At 38.2% G+C, this 22,184-nt stretch overlaps 1 protein-coding gene across 8 annotated transcripts in view; it reads right to left on the bottom strand.

Annotated features, from left to right (window-relative positions):
- myo9aa (myosin IXAa) overlaps nucleotides 1–22,184 on the bottom strand; it is a 185,195-nt gene that overhangs the window by 77,861 nt on the left and 85,150 nt on the right. For 4 of the 8 annotated variants that reach the window (XM_056233202.1, XM_056233205.1, XM_056233209.1 and 1 more), the window contains exons 3-9: nucleotides 22,060–22,154; nucleotides 21,905–21,967; nucleotides 19,251–19,350; nucleotides 13,121–13,174; nucleotides 8,036–8,136; nucleotides 6,857–6,983; nucleotides 3,572–3,661 (exon numbers count right to left, since the gene is read on the bottom strand). In XM_056233202.1, the coding sequence (XP_056089177.1) occupies nucleotides 3,572–3,661; nucleotides 6,857–6,983; nucleotides 8,036–8,136; nucleotides 13,121–13,174; nucleotides 19,251–19,350; nucleotides 21,905–21,967; nucleotides 22,060–22,154 (630 nt within the window). The remainder of the gene's footprint in view (nucleotides 1–3,571; nucleotides 3,662–6,856; nucleotides 6,984–8,035; nucleotides 8,137–13,120; nucleotides 13,175–19,250; nucleotides 19,351–21,904; nucleotides 21,968–22,059; nucleotides 22,155–22,184) is intronic. The other 4 variants (XM_056233203.1, XM_056233210.1, XM_056233206.1 and 1 more) reach the window with 3 other exon arrangements.

Here is a 22,184-nt window from a genome sequence, read left to right as displayed (position 1 = left end):
GAGCTAACACATCCTTGAGGGGCACCGCAGCTGGTTGTGACCATGGGTGAATAGGTGTTATTGACCCTAACCAGCTGTTGCCTGTTAGTGAGGAATGAACAGTACCAATGAATAAGATATGGATTCGTACCCATTAGGGCCATTTTAGATAACAATATGTCCGGTTTTATTGTATTAAATGCAGAGGAGAAGTCAATGAACAGTACCCTGGCATATGGCTTTATTTTCGGGGTGTCCAGATGTTTTGAGACCAGATGCGTAAGAGTGCCGACAGCATCCTCCGTGCTACGATGTTGCCTATATGCGAATTGGAACGGATCCAGGATATCCTGTACAGACTGAGAGAGCTCATTTGCTACGATTTTTTCCAATGACTTCATTAATACGGATGTTAAAGCCACGGGTCTGAAGTCATTACACTCCTTGGGGCATGATTTCTTTGGTAGGGGAATGATATGCGATGTTTTCCAGGCCACAGGGACCGTGTGCGTATCCATGGATTGTTGGAAGATGGGTTGCCACACTGGTGCTAGCTCCTTGCTGTAAGTTTTCAGGATAGAGGCACTGATGTTGTCCGGGCCGGTGGCTTTACGTGAATTAAGCTGACCAAATACTTTTTCCACCTGACCCACTGTAATTGTCACTCTATCCTCGGAGCCCATCGTGACTGACTCCAACACCTTCCTGCATCTCTCCGTACTCCCAGAGGTTTCAAACCTTGTAAAAAAGGTGTTCAATTCCGTGGCAGAGGTTATCTCATCACTTGTCACAAATGGTATCCTGTTTTTACCTGGCATGCCTGTCATACTTTTTATTGTATCCCACGTTTTACGTGGATTGCCAGCCTTGAAAGCTTCCTCCAGATGTTTCTTGTGTGCCTTCTTTGCCTTCCTCAACTTTTCCCTCAATTCTTTATTTGTTTTTTGTAACTCTCTTCTATCCTTATTTTTAAACGCCAATTTTCTCAAATTCATTACTTGTTTAATGTCTTTAGTTACATAAGTTTTGTTATTAGGGTACACCTTAACTGTTTTTGTGGGTATGATAGACTGTACACAGAAGTTGATATAATCTGTTGTAGCAGTGCAAGTTTCTTCCAATGTGTCCCCCCTCAGCACTTGCCAGTCCGTGCAGTCGAAGCAAGCTCCCAGCTCCTCTCTGCTGTCATCAGTCCACTGTCGAACCACCTTAATCTCTGGTTTTTGACTTTTTAATTTTGATGTGTACATCGGGATAAGATGTACCACATTATGGTCAGAGTTAGAAATTGGTGGTTTGCTCCTGGATTGATAGGCATTAGGGAGGTTAATGTAGCATTTATCCAGTATACTCTCCTTCCTAGTTTCACATTTCACAACCTGTTGGAATCCTGGCAAGGTTTTCTCTAGGTTGCAGTTGTTAAAATCTCCTAAAACAATAGCAGGAGCATCTGGGAAATGTTGTTGTTGGTTATGTACACAATCTGCTATTGATGTAGCGGCGCAATGCATTTGACAACTTGGGGGGACATAGACAACAAATAGCAAAATGCAGCCGAACTCCCGGGGAAGGTAAAATGGTCTCAACCCAATTGCCAGCAATTCAAAGTCTCTATTACATATCATGTGTTTAATTGTGTACTGGCGACACCACCGTTCGTTTAAATAGACACAGATCCCTCCTCCCCTACTTTTTCCCGAGTTCTCATTTCTGTCCGCCCTTATAAGTGAAAATCCACTGATGTCATAAAGTGAGTCCGGAGCGTCAGTGTGCAGCCATGACTCAGTGAAGCAGAGAAGAGCAGCCTCGCGAAATTCAAAAGAGTACCTTACAAGTGCCCGTATGTCGTCGATTTTGTTGTTGATAGAGCGCAGGTTGGCTAGGATCATAGCAGGTAGAGCTGGTCTGTACTTTCGCTGCCGCAGTCTCCTCCTCATTCCACCCCGTCTCCCTCGCTTCCTCCTCTGTCCGCTCAGTCGCTCCGGTTCCTCCACCCGAGCAGCCAGCCGTGATCGCCTCCGTGATCGCCTCCTTCTCCCCCAGATTGCAGAACGTGTCAATTCCCCCGGGATACTAGCCAGCAGCCCGGGTGTAGCTCGTTCTTCAAGTCCCACTTTATTAAGTGTTAGGAGTGCGATGCGAGCATAAACAAACGCTGGTCGGCTGTCCCTGCGCCATTCCTGCATTTCAACACTCTCGGTGCGTGAGTGCACAAGCAGACCAAATATGATTAAAAGTCCAATAAAAAGTCTGATAAAACAAGAAATGTCCACCACTCTTAGCCCAGACTTTAGCACCCACATATCCAGAAAGTACTTTTCCACTTAGTTCGATGACAGACGAACACAACAACAAAACACAGCTAATTGTTTGAAGCGAGTTGCGAGTCGCCAGCTGAGCAGCGCCTATCGTTTTCTGGAGATGCTAAATCATAAATCAGATGTAGGCTATACAACACCAAATGTCCAGCTATCTATTTAAATAGTACATTGTGTTTAATTTGTTGTCTAATAAGATCTAATATGTGTTGGTGCCAAGAATTTTCACATGAAAGAAATAACGTTAGATATATTGAATCCGACTGTTATTTATAAGTGCTTGAATGGTCCAGTGGTGGGATTTTAGACTAGCGTGCAAGAGATTCTGGGTTCTAACCCACACTCACATATTTATTTTTTTTCTCATTAAAACCGATTATGTTTATCAGTGGTTGTCAAGGACATGTTTGAGTGCATTTTACTTTGTGATTTCACCGGTACGAATAGAGATTTCTCCGCAACCGATCAAGCGCGCGTCCGTGTGAAGATGTTTCTTGTGGCAGCGCGAGCCACAAGAGAACACTATCAGCACCACAGATCGCAGTCAACGAGCACTTTGAATGGCGTGTCCCAAAAAAATGATCCCTTTTAGTTATTTTTTTCAATATTAAATGTACAAACTTTAACTTAAATGAAATAAAAGGAAATGATTTCAAAATAAATAATTTTGGTTGTTCATGACTATTGACTATTGGTCATCATTGGTCAATCCTTATTGGTCGCTGAGTAAAATTGTTACATTTGATTTGCAGCGCGCAAAAGTCGTTGTTTGAATCGAAAAGAACAGTTTGTCCGTCTATAATATCATAGACAGCTAGCGGCTAACTGTGCCTAATAAACGAAAGAAAAAAAATGGATTTACGAAAATGGTTTAGTCCTGCTAAGCCTCTTCTTATAATTTCTTGATAACAGACCGCTGCTAAGTATAGCACACTGTTGCCATTAAAAACAGAGCGTTGCCATGGACACAGTTATGTTCACACGGAAGCAATACAATCGTTTTTAAATCAAACTTCTATAAATAATATTTTTTTGTGTGTACAATTATTTATTTGTAAAGTAGCCACAAATTCGCAATTAACAAATAATACTAATAAATAAAAAACGTGTTTCGTTTTTTAAAGCATTTCTGCTGTGTTTTTTTTCTCAAACGGCAGTGCCCCCCCGCGGATGACCCAATGCCCCTCCAGTAGATCTGCTCTGGCGCCGACTCGGATTCTGGATATCTGTTCAATGTTTTTAAAGGACAATGTTAAACCCTGTTTGTTGCTCACCTCAGCCAGTTTGTACGGGACGATCAGCTTCTCGCCCACGGTCACCGTCTTCCGTGTTGTCAGAGCCTCAAAGAGCATCTCCTCCTTGACCTGTCGTGATGCAAGACAACTTTCTCATTTAACTCTTCAGACACAAGTACAAATAGATATCTATCCTTTTAGTGTATGATTTAACGGTCAGGTCCAAAGATTTGGATGCATTCATTCATACTGTATCCCAAATCTGCAATAAAACATATGGAGGATCACACACTACAGCTTTAATACAAGCCAGTGTTTAGTTACATAGATGGACAAGGAGCAAAGCAGCACTAACGGCCGTGAGAACGATTTCTTTTCAATTGTTGACTTTGGGGCCTGCAATGTTGAATTGTCCTTTAAACATCCGGTAGCACTCGGTAATATTGGCTTTTGAGGTTTCTTAAGTCTGTAATGTAGCATGACATCCACCTCTATACTGTAACATTATAAAAACAACACAGCTATAATAATAATAATAACAATAATGACTCAAATGGTTAGAATCTCAGGAAATAAACCATAGAACGTCACATATAACAACTGTTACGAATCAAAGTCTGCACACACAATGCCATGGACAATCAAGTGACCTCAACACAGGCCAACACTCGCTCATTCGCATATAAAAGGGCCGATATGAACTGGGAAAAGTATGCGACTGGTTTATGCACACTGGGAAAGATGTCTACATCTAATATAGTGATTATATAAACTCATTGAGCCTGATGTTGAGTCATTCAACTGTAATCGAGAACAGATGTGTAAGGGCTGAAAGATTTGGACTGGCCTCATCTGAATATGTTATTATAATGATTTCGAGGTGTGCACACACACACACACACACACACCTTTCCCTGCAGTCTGAGGGCAACTGTAAAATCACTTGTGTGTTCATTCTCTCTTTCCTTCAGAGTTACTCATGAAGGTGTGTGTGTGTGTAAAGATAAAGGCCAGATGTGCTTTGATCACACTATTGGGCCACAAGAGTTCCTGGTATAGAGAGGTATGTGCACTGCATACATTACATGTGTCGAGTTCAAAGGCTCTGAAATCACATCCTATATCCTGTTGGCCCACAGCACAGGCTTCATGCCTTCATTCAGGAACTCCTTCTACTTCCTTGAGTAGTTTAATGACCAAATCCTGTGCAAAAGGAACCCAGCCTTCGTCTTTTCCCCAAGACACTTGTTCAAATCTCTGGGGGGTCAGTACATATATTTATAGGTATGTATGTATGTTCATTAATATTTAAGAATATGTGCTGATATGCATTTACAAGTATACAGCGGTGCACGCTGCTATGTAGCATATATTTTATATGTATGCATCATTTATTTTCCTTCCTTCTGTTAATATTGTTTTTACTTTAATTGTTAATCTTGTAAATCAAATTAATTAAAAAAATACTTGAATTCCAAATATTCACAATTCAATGAGTTTTACAAAAACAGTCTAACCCTGTGTCCAAATTATATGCCTACTGTACAGTAAGTGGAAAACTGTGCGTGAACAGTAGTGTGGCATAATATTTATAATATTTATAAAACAGAAGGCAAAAAGCACTACTTCCCCCGATGTTATGAACTGTGCATCCAATGGACACTTTACTATCCCATGAGGCCTTAGGAGAGGACCTGTGAATATCAGTGAAGCGACGAAACTTGTAGTACGTCCATATTTCCTTCATACTATATAGAACATGCTTTGCGACCATTAAAAAAATTTAATGTAGTGTCTGTTTGGACATTGTGTGATTCCAGATGCTGCTTAAAGTCTCATGAACATGTTTTAGCACAGGTCACTCACTCCTCAGATTTAAAAAAAGACTCAAAAAATGGGTTTAATCTCATGATTAATGTGGAGAAAAGCTCAGAAACGGATGATGTAAATGCGAAATGTCTCCAGCAACGACAGGCAATCGGCACTCCGGATTAATGCATATACCTCACTTTCTGTGACTTTGGTTCAACTATATGAAATAGCGCCAAAAAACACACAAAAAAAAAACATTTTCCATTAATAATAAACATAATGAGTGCTATTGGTGCTTTCATTGATGTGCAACCTGTTAAAGGGATAGTTCACTTTGAAATTAATTTCTGGTGTGTTTTAGCTTACCTCAAGGGCATCCAAGATGTAGGTGTCTTGGTTTCCACAGTAGTTTCAATTTTGATATTTTTAGGTCAAACCGTTCTTGTCTGTCAGTCACATAATGCAGGTCTATGGTCACCACCTCAAAGAGCATGCACAGAGAAGTCCAAATTACACATGATTTAATGACTCGTAAATGTAAGTACACATTGATGGCCTAAGACACGAAACGAGCGGTTTGTGTGAGAAAACGAACAGTATTTATATCGTTTTTACCTCTTGTAAACACAGCCACGTCCAAGTGATCTGAGGGCGCCGGCGCTTCGGTCTCTCGCACGTGTACGTCACTCATACAATTGTTTTATTTATTTATTTATTTTTATTGTTTTCTTTTACGACGGTTTAAACATCCCGGATAAGCGCAAATTAGTACCCTTTTAATTAGCCGTCTTACCTACAATCTCTGTTCTGTGTAAACAATGAGTGACGTACACGCGCGAGAGATCACTTCCGGCACTTTCCGGAAAAGACCGAAGCGCCCGCGCCCTCAGATCACTTGGACGTGGCTGTGTTTACAAGAGGTAAAAACGATATAAATACTGTTCGTTTTCTCACACAAACCGCTCGTTTCGTGTCTTAGGCCATCAATGTGTACTTACATTTACGAGTCATTAAATCATGTGTAATTTGGACTTCTCTGTGCATGCTCTTTGAGGTGGTGACCATAGACCTGCATTATATGACTGACAGACAAGAACGGTTTGACCTAAAAATATCAAAATTGAAACTACTGCGGAAACAAAGACACCTACATCTTGGATGCCCTTGAGGTAAGCTAAAACATACCAAAAATTAATTTCAAAGTGAACCATCCCTTTAACATCTCAAAAAATGTGTTTTAGGGTTTTATGTCTCTAATGTGATTTAGGGTTTAATTTATGAATCAGTTGAATTCACTGATTTTGCTCACAGGCAAACATTATCAGTGAATAATGACTTCAATTTCAGTCTATTCATCAAAGAAAGCTATTTGTGTGTCTTCAGGAATAATCTTCTCCGTTTGCCTTCCATAAAGAGGGACATGCAGGTTCAGAATGACATGACTTGAAGTAACTCAAATGGAAAAGCGTGCAGCGAGTGTTTGTGGTGTAACGTGAAAGACTGATCCTGTACCTCCAGCAGCTCAGAAACTACAGGCAGGACTTCAGGATTGCAGATGTCGATGGAGTCATCCCGGTATATCTTCTTCTTGTATCGGATATTCCCTAAATGAAGGATCGCTGACAGCAGAGAGAAAATCCTGCCAGGGAAAAAAACATCAGACGTGAGTGAGAGTGAGAGATACAAAATGGGTAGATGACAAATATCATGTTCACCTTTTTCATCATTTATTTTTTATTTTTTTTTAGTTCACATAAATAGTCAAAATAGACTAATTAAAATAGCTCCACATCATCACACACCCTTCACCATACCTAGAGATTGGCGTGGTTTTATTTCAGGTAGCCTAATAGCTGTATTGATTTGCATTGAGAGAAGATCTTATGAAAAGTAGCCCATGCCAATCTCTAGGTGTGGTGAAGGGTGTGTGATGATGTGGGGATATTTTATTTCCAAAGGCCAAGGGAACTTTATCAGGATGTATAGCATCCTGGATCCATGAAATAACCGGCATTTAAAAATAAAAATCTGCCTGCCTCTATGGGAATTTAACATAGGGGTGTCCTGACTTATGCACACTGTATTTTATTTATTTACGATACATTATTCATTCACAAAGAAAATTGGTGTCCTTAAAGGTTGGAGTTTTCCTCATTTTTTTAATTAAAGCATTAAGATCAATTTCCAAAAGATGATTTTTTATTCCTCTTTTTAGTCAACTTTAGCATGGGTGTGTTCACTTATGCTAAGCACTGCGTATACACATTTAATATTAATGTCTTGTACTGGTAAGTCATTTCAACACAATGAATGGAGACTAAAGCTTTCAAGCTTTAAAAACAACACAAAAGCATCATAAAAATATCAAAGTAGTCCATTCCAAGACTACAGTATATGATATCGTTTGTGATGAACAGCCTGAAATGTAAGTTATGTACTGAAAATCTACAGTATGTTAACCATTGTGTTTAAAGCTACTTCTACCCTAGCTGTCCATCATCCACATTTTGAGTTTGTGTGAGATGTCAAGATTTGAAAAAGGCCAAGATATTTAACAATACAAGGACAAAATTGCATTTTTTTTTGTTTAAACTACTCGCTTAAGAGAATAAATATTTAATGCATGCTCATAACTAATGAAAATTGCATGCAAAGTTTGTGTTAGTTGACCGGTGTTTTGGACAAACTCACTGTTTACGTGTGACGGGAAGGAATCCCACCATCTCCATCGCCAGCTGTAAGCGCTCAAAGTCGTGCTTGAGATCCTCCCCTTCAACTGTGAAGCAATCCTGCTGGTGTCAACGAGAAAAAGAAAGGTTACCAGCACTTCAAACTATTAAACACCATTGCACACCACAGTCTGGGGAGTGTTCATGGGTGGTTTGCTATGTAATCATTTTATTGAATTACTCCGTTCAAAAACCTGATGCGCTATCGATGTTCCCTAAATGCTAATAAGCTAATAGCATGTTGCATTTCAGCTGCTCGAATGCATTCAAGCACAAATATGGACAGTAGAGCTGCTTTTTTGGGGCTTGTGTGCCGCCATCGCTCCAGAGAGACACTGTCAGGGTTTGGTTGATTGACTTAAAGCACCATGTCATTATGAAGTTTGGTCAAAAACGCAAGAGCTGCCACATTTTTCTGGTTGAAAATGAGGGCGCTGGTGAATGTTAGCATATGCATGTTCTGCCCATGCAGTGGAAAATCCAGAGTGATTTGCCTTTTACACACACATTGGAAATCTGGCACACCAGTAATGGTAAGAAGAAAAGTAGCAATTTATGACTAGATTTATTCCTTCAGATGGACCTGAACAAGAAAAAGGTTATTGAGTTTTCAGTGAAGAACTTGTTTAAACTTGTTTACAAATGACAGCTAATGGTCCAAACGATGATTTCCCATCTGCAAAATCAGTGTTTCTCAATAGCGTTAGAAACATACACATTACATTGTGACCATATTGGTATTGGCTAAAATTACAGAAAATAATGTTGATGACAATATAAGGTAGCAGATAATAGAGCAGTTCCAACATTATTTATTATTTTATTGATGTCTGAATTTACTTTAATCACAGATTTGACATTTTAGCTGGTAAAATTCTAGATTTAAGCTTGAATGCATTTTAAAAAGCCAACCGTTTATGCATTTATTCACCTACATTATATGTATATCAGCCATCATATCATTTATCAGTCATATCTACACAGGTCAATTTTTTTATACATTACTTAAATATATACTATTGTACATAATGATGTTTTGATGCCTGCTGTTCATTATAGGCAGAACAGCATAGATTTATAATACCATCATATTGATTATCAGCAATTAAAAATAAATATTATCATAAAAAAGTGTATACTGTATCAGCCAAAACAGAAAAGTACCCAAATTTAATTTGGTAATTTGTTTTTAAAAGTGTAGATTGGAGAATTTCAGTATTGATGGAAAGACTTTAGATTAGAGAACACACATTCTCTATTAACTAGGAGTTTTCCCTCCATAAACTCATAATTACTGCTTATTAATAGTTAGTAAGGTAGTTGTTAAGTTTAGGATTAAGGGATGTAGAATATGCTCATAATGCAGATATGAATGCTTTATTCTGCATAAGTACTAATAAACAGCCAATGTCCTAGTAATATGCATGTTGATATAGACTCACCTAAAGGATTATTAGGAACACCTAATACTAATACTGTGTTGGACCCCCTTTCGCCTTCAGAACTGCCTTAATTCGACGTGGCATTGATTCAACAAGGTGCTGAAAGCATTCTTTAGAAATGTTGGCCCATATTGATAGGATAGCATCTTGCAGTTGATGGAGATTTGTGGGATGCACATCCAGGGCACGAAGCTCCCGTTCCACCACATGCCAAAGATGCTCTATTGGGTTGAGATCTGGTGACTGTGGGGGCCATTTTAGTTCAGTGAACTCATTGTTATGTTCAAGAAACCAATTTGAAATGATTCGAGCTTTGTGACACGGTGCATTATCCTGCTGGAAGTAGCCATCAGAGGATGGGTACATGGTGGCCATAAAGGGATGGACATGGTCAGAAACAATGCTCAGGTAGGCCGTGGCATTTAAACGATGCCCAATTGGCACTAAGGGGCCTAAAGTGTGCCAAGAAAACATCCCCCACACCATTACACCACCACCACCGGCCTGCACAGTGGTAACAAGGCATGATAGATCCATGTTCTCATTCTGTTTACGCCAAATTCTGACTCTACCATCTGAATGTCTCAACAGAAATCGAGACTCATCAGACCAGGCAACATTTTTCCAGTCTTCAACTGTCCAATTTTGGTGAGCTCTTGCAAATTGTAGCCTCTTTTTCCTATTTGTAGTGGAGATGAGTGGTACCCGGTGGGGTCTTCTGCTGTTGTAGCCCATCCGCCTCAAGGTTGTGCGTGTTGTGGCTTCACAAATGCTTTGCTGCATACCTCGGTTGTAACGAGTGGTTATTTCAGTCAAAGTTGCTCTTCTATCAGCTTGAATCAGTCAGCCCATTCTCCTCTGACCTCTTGCATCAACAAGGCATTTTCACCCTCAGGACTGCAGCATACTGGATGTTTTTCCCTTTTCACACCATTCTTTGTAAACCCTAGAAATGGTTGTGCGTGAAAATCCCAGTAACTGAGCAGATTGTGAAATACTCAGACCGGCCCGTCTGGCACCAACAACCATGCCACGCTCAAAATTGCTTAAATCACCTTTCCCATTCTGACATTCAGTTTGGAGTTCAGGAGATTGTCTTGACCAGGACCACACCCCTAAATGCATTGAAGCAACTGCCATGTGATTGGTTGATTAGATAATTGCATTAATGAGAAATTGAACAGGTGTTCCTAATAATCCTTTAGGTGAGTGTATGCAATATATCAACATGCAAGCAACTAAATATGCATCTGTAATATGCAAGCAACTAAAAATGTGTTCCCTAATCTGACCATATTGATTCATAATATCAGCTGTCATTTTTATATTGCTGCATCCCTAGTCTCTTTCACTACAGTCGTGCAAAGTGTTGAAGGAGATGTCTGTCATCCACATGCTCGGCTCCAGCTGGCAGAGAAACTGCTTCAACACACTCAAACTTACACACACTTAATGAGACGGTGTCTCCATTGCTCGCTTCATTACTGATGCCAAAATTATAGCATACCAGAGCACTGGAAAGGCAAACACTGCTGAAACTCTGTAAGCTTTACGGTTTAAACCAAATCCTGCCTATTTGTTTTCTCTCATTCACATTTGCAGGGTCGGGAATGTAAAAAAAGGCTTTTTCTCATGTTAAATGTTGTAAGACTTCTCAACCAAAACAGATTATATTATGCTCTCCTTCACATTTCCAGGGAATGTTTTTCTCATGTTAAATGTTGTAAGACTTCTCAACCAATACAGAAGCAAAATGACATATGCTGTGGGTTTGACGCAAATTGGCAAAATAGTTTTGCAAGTACAGTTTCTTGTTCTTGTCTTGTGCACTGTAACACATTATGACCACTTACCTTCTGGTTGCTGTTTATTTGAACAGCCACTCATGAAAACGTGCATTGTGAATTGAAAGACGGCACAAGTCCAAAACCAGCATGAAAAGCAGGGGTCTCAAACTCAAATCACCTGGGAGCCACTAGCCAGATACACAGTTACAACCAATGTGTGTTCAAGGGTATGTTCACACTTGAAGAATAGACGTGTCACCGCAACGGTGTAAACAACTGCGTTTATTATAGCAGGAGCAATCTAGTGTGGTTGTGCTTTTAGGGGCCATATCCAGGGAGCAACAGTTTGAGACCCTTGATAGAGAGCATGAAGACACCGCAGCAACAGGGAATACATCCACCACACCAGAAACAGCAAACATACCAGCATACTCATGTTGATTTGGTCATTGGTTTGTGTGTGTTGTTTCCTCAGTGTTAAAGTCAGACCTCTGGAAATCATGCTCAATCTTTTCCAATGGCATGAAAAAACAGTTTACAGCATTAAATCACAATCAGATCTCCATCAGAAGTCTACAGTCATGGCATCAAATGTCAGAAATGCATGGCGAGCAGGAAATATAAATATTAAAAGGGTTCATTTAAAGGATTTTTTTTATCCCCAGATGCTGTCATTTACTATAGACAAAGTTAATACATCCGTCAAGTTTGTCAAAAAAAAAGGAACACGTGTGTATTAATGCACTTGATGGTTCGAAGGAAGTTGATGGTGTAAAAAAGAAAGTAAAGCTTATAATTGAGAACTTTGACATACAATCTTCACTATAAAAATATTTGATATTTGATTAGTAAAGTTGCCTAACCTGCCCATTCACGGTAGAACCACTATAAAGGTCGGGTTAAAGGTATAGTAGAGTTGTAAACGGTGCTTTATGAAAAGTTACATCAGAGATATTTTTATTTAAGGAGGAAATAGAAACGTGTTTAGTTATAGTCATCTACTGTGCACTCGCCCCACAGGCTTCAAATGCAAGGTGTAATTACTATACCATCTCACAGACGGAGCGAGAAATAGTGTACCAATACTTCTGTACCAAGTCGATATTGTGTTGATGGACTATGACAAACATGCATTTGACATCTGTGATGAATTATAGATCTATGCATTAAGTTTTGAAATGTAATATACCTGCCACTAACTGTGATTTGTTTAACTGTTCTCCATTTTATACCTTTTTTAAAGCAATTTACCATTTCAATTGTTTTTGATAGCTACAGTACATGCTGTTTTAATGTATTAAACCAAAACTTCTTGCAATGGGACCAAAATTGGTACAGAGAACCAATGAAATGTACTTGAATTTGGTACAGATTAAATGAAATGTTAAAACAACACTAGTATTTAAAGCCTTGAATCAGTTCTCTTTATCATCGCAGGCCTACGATCTCAAGTTTACATTTGTAACTCCCTCCCAATGCAAATAAACCATGTTTGTACTGTTGCTTATCACTCTTATCCAATCGACTGTAGTGTAGAGATCTGACCGAGTTGCCCAGAGTTCAGACTATTTATAGAAGCAGAAGAATTGCATGACGCCAGACCAGGGAACACCTCAAAAACACAATGACCAAACAAAATGTACAGCCTAAGAGAAAGCCAGAGAGATGCAGTGAGCACACTAATTACATCCCGAGCCTCACACACACACACACCGAGGATGGGAGTGGTGTGTTGTGTGAAGGGAAAGCTATGGAAAGTGATTTGTGGAGCCAGGGACTCGTCTCTGTACAGCAACGACACACTATTTCAATACTGACCGGTTCGTTCTCATAGTAATTTTCCCAGTGCAGCCTTTGAGGTTTCTTTGTCATCTGGAAGTAAGGTAGATGGGATTAGAGCGACATTACACACAATGCCTGCTAAACACATGCTGCTTTTAAGTGGGAGAACAAAAGCATTATGGTATATAAACACATGCTATAGTTAAGAAAGACAAAGGCTATGTTCAGACTGGAATACTGCCATACTACTTTTTTTAGTACGCACACAACATTACATGGGATACCCAGATGACCTACTATATTTGTCACAAAAATGCAGTATACAACAGTGGACAATGGACTTCCCTAACTAATTATGTGAACTGTCTATTTTAAATGAGTTATTGTAGAGATGATAGCGGTCACATGACCTCACTGATGCATTTTTAATTCAATGCTATGGTTTGAAATGTTTATTGTTGCACACTACAAACTGTTTCACACAGTCTACTATTAAATCAAATTAGTTGTAGTGTTCACACTTCAGTTTAGGGTCCAATTCTCACCATTAACTCCCTCAAACTCCTAATTTCTGCTTATTAATAGTTAGTAAGGTAGTTGTTAAGTTTAGGATTAAGAGATGTAGAATATGGTCATGCAGAATAGGGCATTGATATGTGCTTTATAAGTACTAATAAACAGCTAATATGCTAGTAAGCAACTTAATAGTGAGAATTGGACCCTGAACTAAAGGGTTATTGTTTTATTAAATACTGAACAGTATTAAGTAAGCAATATGCTAGTATTCCATAAAATGACATGTACAACAGATGGATTATGATGAAGGTGAAGAAACAATTCATATGAAGATTAGATTCATTTTTATACGATGGAGAAATTATTTACATTCATGCCGATTTATAAAATTAAAGAATAATTAAATCATAAAGAATCTGGTTAACTTTACAATCAGATTGAATGTGTTAACATTAGTTAATTTAATAGCTAACATGAAACAACAATGAACAATGAGGCATTAATGAATATATTTATATATAATCTCATATGCAGTTCAAATCATTTATATTTATACATTAAATTAATAAATGCTGTAAAACTGTTACTTCATAATATCTAATGCATTAATAACGGTGAACCTTATTGTTAAGCGTTACAGAGAATCTAATAACATTTAGTATTTGCTCTTGCATAACCAGTTTTCAAAACGGTTTGACCGTTAGCAAAGCAAAATAACTGGCTTGATTGAATCTAGAAGTCAAAACCTGGCTTAGATTTCTGTGGAAGTTTTTTCTATGTGAATTCTCCACATTTTTGAGGCCTTAAGACATTAGAGACGGTAGTTAAGAAAGAGCCACTATAATGGTATTTGGAAAAAATGGCAAGAATTCACACCTCTAAAGTTTCTTCCTTATTAAGTTTCTCAGTTGCATATAGTTCTAAGGAACAGAATATCTTGATATTTCGGTTTTCCTGCTGAATATGTAACTATACAGAGGGATTTATGAGTACAGCCAGGAGACAGACGGACGCACGAGATCAGGGACAAAAAGAGGGACTATTGGCTGGAGACGACAGAGACAGAGACTGTCATATGCTGGTCAAATCGTTCAACAACAGACTTGTAGATTTGATAGTTTTAGTTCCGATGCTGTAATTAGTGCGATGTGAAAGCTATCCAATCAGATCGGAGCTTGCCGTTTTGAGAAAGCTCTTTTTTTTTTAGAACATGATACACAAAAACACAGACCTCAAATGAAAACACACATCTAATAACACATGCAATGTTATTATTCCTGAACATTTAACAGAATTCTCTCCACCCAAAAATGAATATTCTCTCATTATTTATTCACTCTCATGTCATTCCAGATGTATAAGACTTTCTTTAGTCGGTGGAACACAAACAAAGAGATGGATTGTTTTTATAAGAATCTCTGAGTCCATTTACTGTAACGCAAGTGTTGTTCTTTCAAAGCTGCCGCTTTAAAACCATTCAAAACGAACAGGACGGTAATCCACGTGACCCCAGTTGATGAATCAATGTCTTCTGAAGCAAAACAATTGGTTTGTGTGAGAGCGAGAGAAAAATACTTTTTTTAAATGATAAACCATTGCTTCCAGCCAAAGGTTTATGAGTTCATGCTGGACGTCAACATCAGCACGTTGTGAAGAGGAGCTGCATGATCAATCGTTAAAAGATTGAGATCTCGATTCAAACACCCGCTTGATCTTATTCCTAAATGATAGCGATTCGGCTCTATCTATTAAAAGATAGCTCTATCTTAGACAAGTATGATCACAGCGAACATTCAGATCTGCGTTCTGATCCAGAGAGAGCAGTTGTCATGTATAGATATGAAACAGATTCACAAACTGTGTCATTTCAACCACACAGTATCGTTATTTCTGTCTTACAATCATTCAAATCATCACAGAAGAACTGGGATAAAAGTTTATAGTTCAGATATAAACACTGATGTCTACAGTAGTGATCAAAATAGAGGAAATCACCTTTTGAAAGTGACTTGACGCTTCAAATAAAGATTTGTCAAGTGACTGTTAAAAATGTATTTGCCATTAAATCATTCATTCAAGAGATTCATTAGAAAAACACTGATTAATCCAGTCATGAAACTAGAAGTCTTTATGAGTGAGTCATTGAATCATTCATGCAACCCGATTTAAATGTGTTTTTAATTCAAATTAATAGAACATTTTGGCAGAACCTCTAGTAACATGTTATTTTGTTTAGTCTAGAATTCAGCGTGAACTCATAAACATGCATTTCAGAAGACATCGGGTTGTACATGAATTACCGTCACGAGCACTTTGTGTGGTTTTTGAAGCGTCAGCATTAAGAGACCTTTCCACTGTCATTATATGGACTCAGAAACTAATTATCTATCTAAGAATCTCACTTTGTCTTCCACAGAGGAAAGTCATATACACTTGGGATGACATGAGTGAGTAAATGATAAGGGAATTTTCATTTTCAGGGGGAGTATCCTTTTAACATTTAGACAAAAATACATTTACACACACACACAAAAGACTGGACGCCTGCATGCAACAGCTTTTCACATAGAAACAAAAGCACGAGGCAGGTGTGTGTTATGGAAATGAGGGGCATGTTAGGAGCACAAGCCTGCTTTCTCTGGGTGGATTAGGTTTTATAGTGTCTCAGTGTGCGAGACCACAGCTGAAAGGAATGAACTGGAATCCGTTTCCTCCATATTCCCCACTTTCCTGTTTGTCTAGTGAGTGAATCCGTCAATAGGCCTCAGAGAGAGAGCAGCTGCCTGACAAAAACTGACTCTACAAGGGCAAAAAACTGCTGCCATCCAATGATCTCAACTAAGCTTTGTTGATTTTTTTTTTTTTTTTTGTGCAACAACGGTCCTGACTAGGGGTGCCACAATGGTATTGATGATAACAGTGATATTTAAAATATTAAATATTGATGTCATCACTACAAATGTGATAATAGCGTATCTATTAATCCTGTGATAATCGTATCTGTAGTGTTTCCCGCTATGAAACGGTGTTTAATTGTATAATTTTAGTGTTTAGTATATATTTTCTTTTAGTGTTGTTAATGTTCAATGTGTTTTTTTAAACAGTAATGTGAATGTATTTATGTCACCAGTGTCAAAGATAAATTTCCGCTCTGTGACAAACAGAATGGACAATAAAGTTCAACTCAACTCATAATAAGTTAGGGATAATGGCTAATTAAACGATTTTAATGCACGATGTGGAGGAAAATTCCACCCCAATGCGAAGCGGAGTGCATTGAAATGGTTTATTGCACAGCTAGCCGTGGATTATTCCTCTTATACCATGGTCATATCCAGCATTGACAAGTCAAAGCTGTTATTGGTGTTTGTAGTGCAATATTTGGCCTATAGGGTAAAAACAATGGTTATTTTGGTCAGTTACGGCTCGTTAGATCTAGCATTCTGCCCGCTTTAAATCAGACGGAGAGATAAAGTAGTGCGTAGGATTACATGTATTTGCATGAATGAATTAAAGCATTTATTTGAATTAATTATCGAAAGAGAGAGAGAGATGCGTGTGTGAATTACCTGCATCTGTGCAGTTTCTCTCTCTACTAACAAAGAAGCTGTGAGTTTAATTACTTCAAAAACAGCGCTGTTACCCCCTCTTTGCAGAGAAATATAATGTACGATTCAGTAGTAAAGCTATTTTATTAATAAAAGTCACGGGGCAGCATTGAAAACAAGTTTCTGTGCTCTTGAATGTGTGTGTGTGTGTTTTGGAAGGAACGCTTTAATATAGAAGTGATTAAACTGACTGGAACTACATGTGCATTAAATGGTTTTAATGCGCAGCTTCCAGCCAATCAGAATCGAGTATTCAGACAGACCATGGTATACCGTAAATAATCCAGCACCAGTAACCATCTGACAAAATTAATTTGACTGCCTTATTTTAAATCATCTATAAATAATCGTGATAATATTGTTATTGTCAATTCTTTCAACTAGTGAACATGACAGTGAAAACCCTAGTCCTGACACATTGAAATCCTTTTCTCTGAGCAGGCCCTTCACTTGGCTCAATGACCCGGTTTACACCTGGTATTAAAGAAGGAGTTACAGTATCAGTGTCAGCTGTTACCAAGTATTATAGACTTGTTTTGGATTCGATCATAGTACCTTTCTGAAGACTGAAAGATGAAAGCCACTTTAATTGTATGGAAAAGAGCAGCATGAACATTCTTTAAAATATCTTCTTTTATGTTCCATGAAAGAAAGTTTATAACAAAATTTGGTAACACTTTATTTTACAGTATCCTTGTTACGTTACATGTACTTACCATAGTAATAACAGTAAATTATGTATAATTACATACAACTAACCCTCAACCTAATCCTACCCTACCCCTATAGTAAGTATATGTAGTTGCTTAATATTACTCAGTACTTAGATATATAATTACACTGTAACAATGACACCTTAAAACACAGTGTAACCCAGAATTTTCGTTTTACCCTTTTTAAAACCATCCCCGTATATTCAGTCTTATATGGACAGCTCCAGGTGTAAACAGGGATCCCTCAAAACACCTTTCGAGATGCTGTCGGAGGCACGAGCCATATCGCTTGCACTTATGTGTCTTGATGCACCGCAAGTCAATGAAGAACAGTCTACTCCTGCAGTCTTTTTTTATTTTCTCAGCTAGGCTTGAAAAGAAAAGATTCAACCAATTGGAAAAGCACACATGAATGTGCACAAGACTTCACGGGACATCTTCCGTCAACATGCAGAGACACACTGACAAAGTAAGTGGTCATAAAATCAGTGACCCTCAACGAAACTCGATCGCAAGTGGTCACAGGAGACGCATGTTACTACCAGGAGTAAACAGCAGCGTCTCAGCTGACCTCTCGTGATCGCATCTCCTGAGAGGAAGCTTAACAGCGATTGAAAACAGTGCTGGGGGAAACGCATTACAAGTAACTTGAGTTACGTAATCAGATTACTTTTCAAGTAACTAGTAACGCATTACTTTTAAAATTTACAACAAAATATCAGTTACTTTTTCAAACATGTAACACAAGTTACTTTGGTTTCCCATTTATTGACTGACAGCTCTCTAGTCCCAATGTTGAGAGCAATCGAAGTGCAGAGGCGTTGTGTGTAAACATGATGGTTATTGTAGTTCGAGACTAAATGTGAGCATGCATTTACTCATTTACTCAGTCAAATGCAAAATCAGACTATGCAAACCTCAAATAAATGAAATGTTAAATAAAACAAATATTTGTATGCATTTAATCTCACTTTATTGACCAATGTACTTTATATTGACTACTTAAAAGTAAGTGTCGAAAGTTGAATGTTTAGTTTGAGCTGCGCCCTCTACTGTACACGCGTGAATTTGCACTTCCTTCAGTCTGAGGCTTATTATTTCAATTTTGGTGTGAAAGGGCCAAAAATAGCACTTTTTTGTTATGAAACACCCAGACCAGGTGAGACCAAGTAACGCAAATGTAATGTACTTTTTTTTTTTTTTTCTTAAAAAGTAACTAAGTAACGCAATATTGTAATGCATTGCTTTTTCAAAGTAACTTCCCCAACACTGGTTGTAAATGAGGTCGCTGCTGGAGAGTACAGTGCATGCAGTGGTATGAGCTCGTACCTGATTGAGGTAATGATATTCTTCAGGCTTTTTGAGGTGGAACGAGGTCCTCTCCTCTTCACTCGCTCCTGCCAGCAGGTAGTAAAACACATGGTAATTCCTAAAAGAACAAACCCATATAACGTCAGGTGCTGTATGAATATATCTGGCTATAAATACATGAAGGGTTGCAGAGCCTGTTGCTGTGGTCAGAGGTCAGGGCTCAGTTTTGGGAAGCCTCTTCAAATCAATGGGCAAACAAACTTTCACTCACATGAGATCGCAGCAATTGACCTATGGCTAAGCCACGCCCCCAAACGCGATGAGCCAATCAGTGCGCATAGCTAACCCGAAACACTCGGACATTCTCTGCTTCCACGTCCATTGAAATGCATTGCAGTTAGTCAGTTTTCAATCGTTTTTATATGTTTCTTCTTGTCATTTTAAGTTTAAAATGGTCAAACGGTGTGCATGGGGTACATGCAACTCCGACACTCGGTATCCCGAGAGGCTGGGCGACGGTGTGTATTTTTTACCCTTTCCCAAGCCACATCTCAACCGAGATAAGTGTCTGCTGACTCTGCTCTGGATTAAGTTACGCAGTAACGTTAGACCACAACACCAACTAAACGTGGATAAATTAAACAAGAATTAAACAAGGATGTCTACATCTGTTCTAAGTCAACAACGTATTTGAACGTTATCTTTAACATCTCTAACGTAACGTTAGCTTCTAGCTGCGTTGTACATCATGTCACTTAGCTTCATTAATAACGTATGTAAATAACCGAGATAACAAATGTTAGCAATGTTGTGCTGAAAGATTCATGTAAATACTGCAGTGCATGAACAATGCTGATCCTCCATCTTGTTGTCTGAGATGGCGATGGCAACGAGATGTGGTTTATCACGTTTACACTGTGACCTGTACATTTTTGCCTGGAGCTGAAGTTTTTCATAGACCTTCTCAACAATAAAATTATTAATATAACCCTTTTGGTGACTTCGAGATGATATGTAATCTTTCTGTCTCCAAAAATCATCAATTGCCTCCTGTGAAACGTCTCCTACTGTGACAGCTGCCATAGCGCCTGTCACCGAATGTTGACTCTTTGTCCGAGTGAGTGGAGGGGGCGTGGCTTTGTCCGAGTGAGTGGAGGGGGCGTGGCTTAGCCATAGGTCAATTAGCAAACAACATCAGGCAAATGATCCAAACAAATCCTGATGGACAAAATCACATCTCGTCCTACATTTTTTCTCGATCAAGCTATTCCAGCCAGATTTATATATATGTGTCACAATATAAAAGTAAAGACGAATCACAATTTCCGTTTCATGACGACGTTAAGGTGGAAGAGCCAGGATATTTTTAATATAACTCCGATTGTGTTTGGCTGAAAAAAGATATATACACCTAAGATGGCTTGAGGGTGAGACAATTATGGCATAATTTTCATTTCTGGGTGAACTATCCCTTTAACAATGCTTTTTTACAAGCCACGACAGGTTTCAAGAGAGTCTATCTGTGTGAAAATACTGTGCTGTGCACAATTTAAAACCACTGGAGACATATTTGATGTTTAAATGTGCAGGTATTGCTTCATTAAGGAAGAGACGATTCAAGTCAGTGTATTTGAATATTGGAAAAAACTGACATTGCGATATATATTGCAATAAGAAGAAATACAGGAATGTTCAGAACAGAAAATGATTTAAATAGCTGTATTTGGAAATAATTAATTACTCTAAAATGAGTGGTGTGATTTTGTTGGGAAGAGCAAAATAAAAATTAATTTATTAAAAAAATGTATTATTATTATTATTATTTATTTATCTCCTGAAAACTTTATTTGTGTGCAACCTTTTTTTGAATTTGCATTTCCATTGCTTTTGCCCATTTCAGTATATAATAATAATAATAACTGATTTTTAAAGTGATTATTTGAAAAAAAGTATATTAAACTAAATAAGAAATATATTTTAAAATTATATTTTAATATTATTAAATAAAAATAAACAATTTTATACCACAACAACCAAATTAAAATACTATTTAAATCTTAATTGCTTTATTTTTTTTATGTAAAACCATCAAGCTTTGACATGTTGCTAGCAAATTAATGTATGCACTGTTTTACAATCGCACAAAGTTATACTGCGATATTGGTTTTATTTGTATGTATCGTGCAGCACTATAATGAACACCAGTTCAAAAACTAGTCAAGGCAACAAAACGTGAGATTGACAAAGAGAGACAGCTTTAATGATTGTCATTTTATCACATGATGTTTCAGCTGGATAATGCACTAACCCGAAACCTGAATATATCTGCCGTGATTTACACCAAAGTCACAAAAACAAGGAAATTATGGTCGATTTCCTTCATAAACCCTCATGTCCTGAAACCAGTGAGACCGGTAATGACAGCTAGGATAAAGCTGAGATTCACACATATAAACTGAACACTGTGGAGAAATGATTCCCACATGTTCACTACTGGATTTATTTCTTCATGAGCTCCTACCAAATCTACACTCTCCGTCCTCAGTTTAAATAAACTGTCGTCTAGCCTAGTATAATAATGTTGATTTAATTACAATGTACTTCACTTCCGTAGCCGACATCATTTCTTAACAGTTGAAATGAGTGCAAAACAAATGATCAACATCTCCTACCTTTCATTGTGTTCCTGATAGACGAGCCGGGATTTCTCCAGTAGGTATTTCTCCACATATGCCCTGGATAAGAACAAAACAGATTTGACAGGGGATCTCTACACATTATTATTATTATTAATTATTATAACACCACTGCAGACTGAAGCTCTTACCCTCTAACAGTGCCACTCTCCTGGTAGTTCACCTGGATGAACTTCCCAAAACGACTGGAGTTGTTATTGTGGGCCGTTTTAGCATTGCCAAACGCCTGTGAACACAGGGAAAATAAACAGCATAA

The sequence above is a fragment of the Rhinichthys klamathensis genome, unplaced genomic scaffold (assembly GCF_029890125.1).
Source record: "Rhinichthys klamathensis goyatoka isolate OS25496 unplaced genomic scaffold, OSU_Roscu_1.1 h1tg000362l_1, whole genome shotgun sequence".
Taxonomy (NCBI): Eukaryota; Metazoa; Chordata; class Actinopteri; order Cypriniformes; family Leuciscidae; genus Rhinichthys; species Rhinichthys klamathensis.
This window is presented reverse-complemented; position numbering and strand designations above follow the sequence as displayed.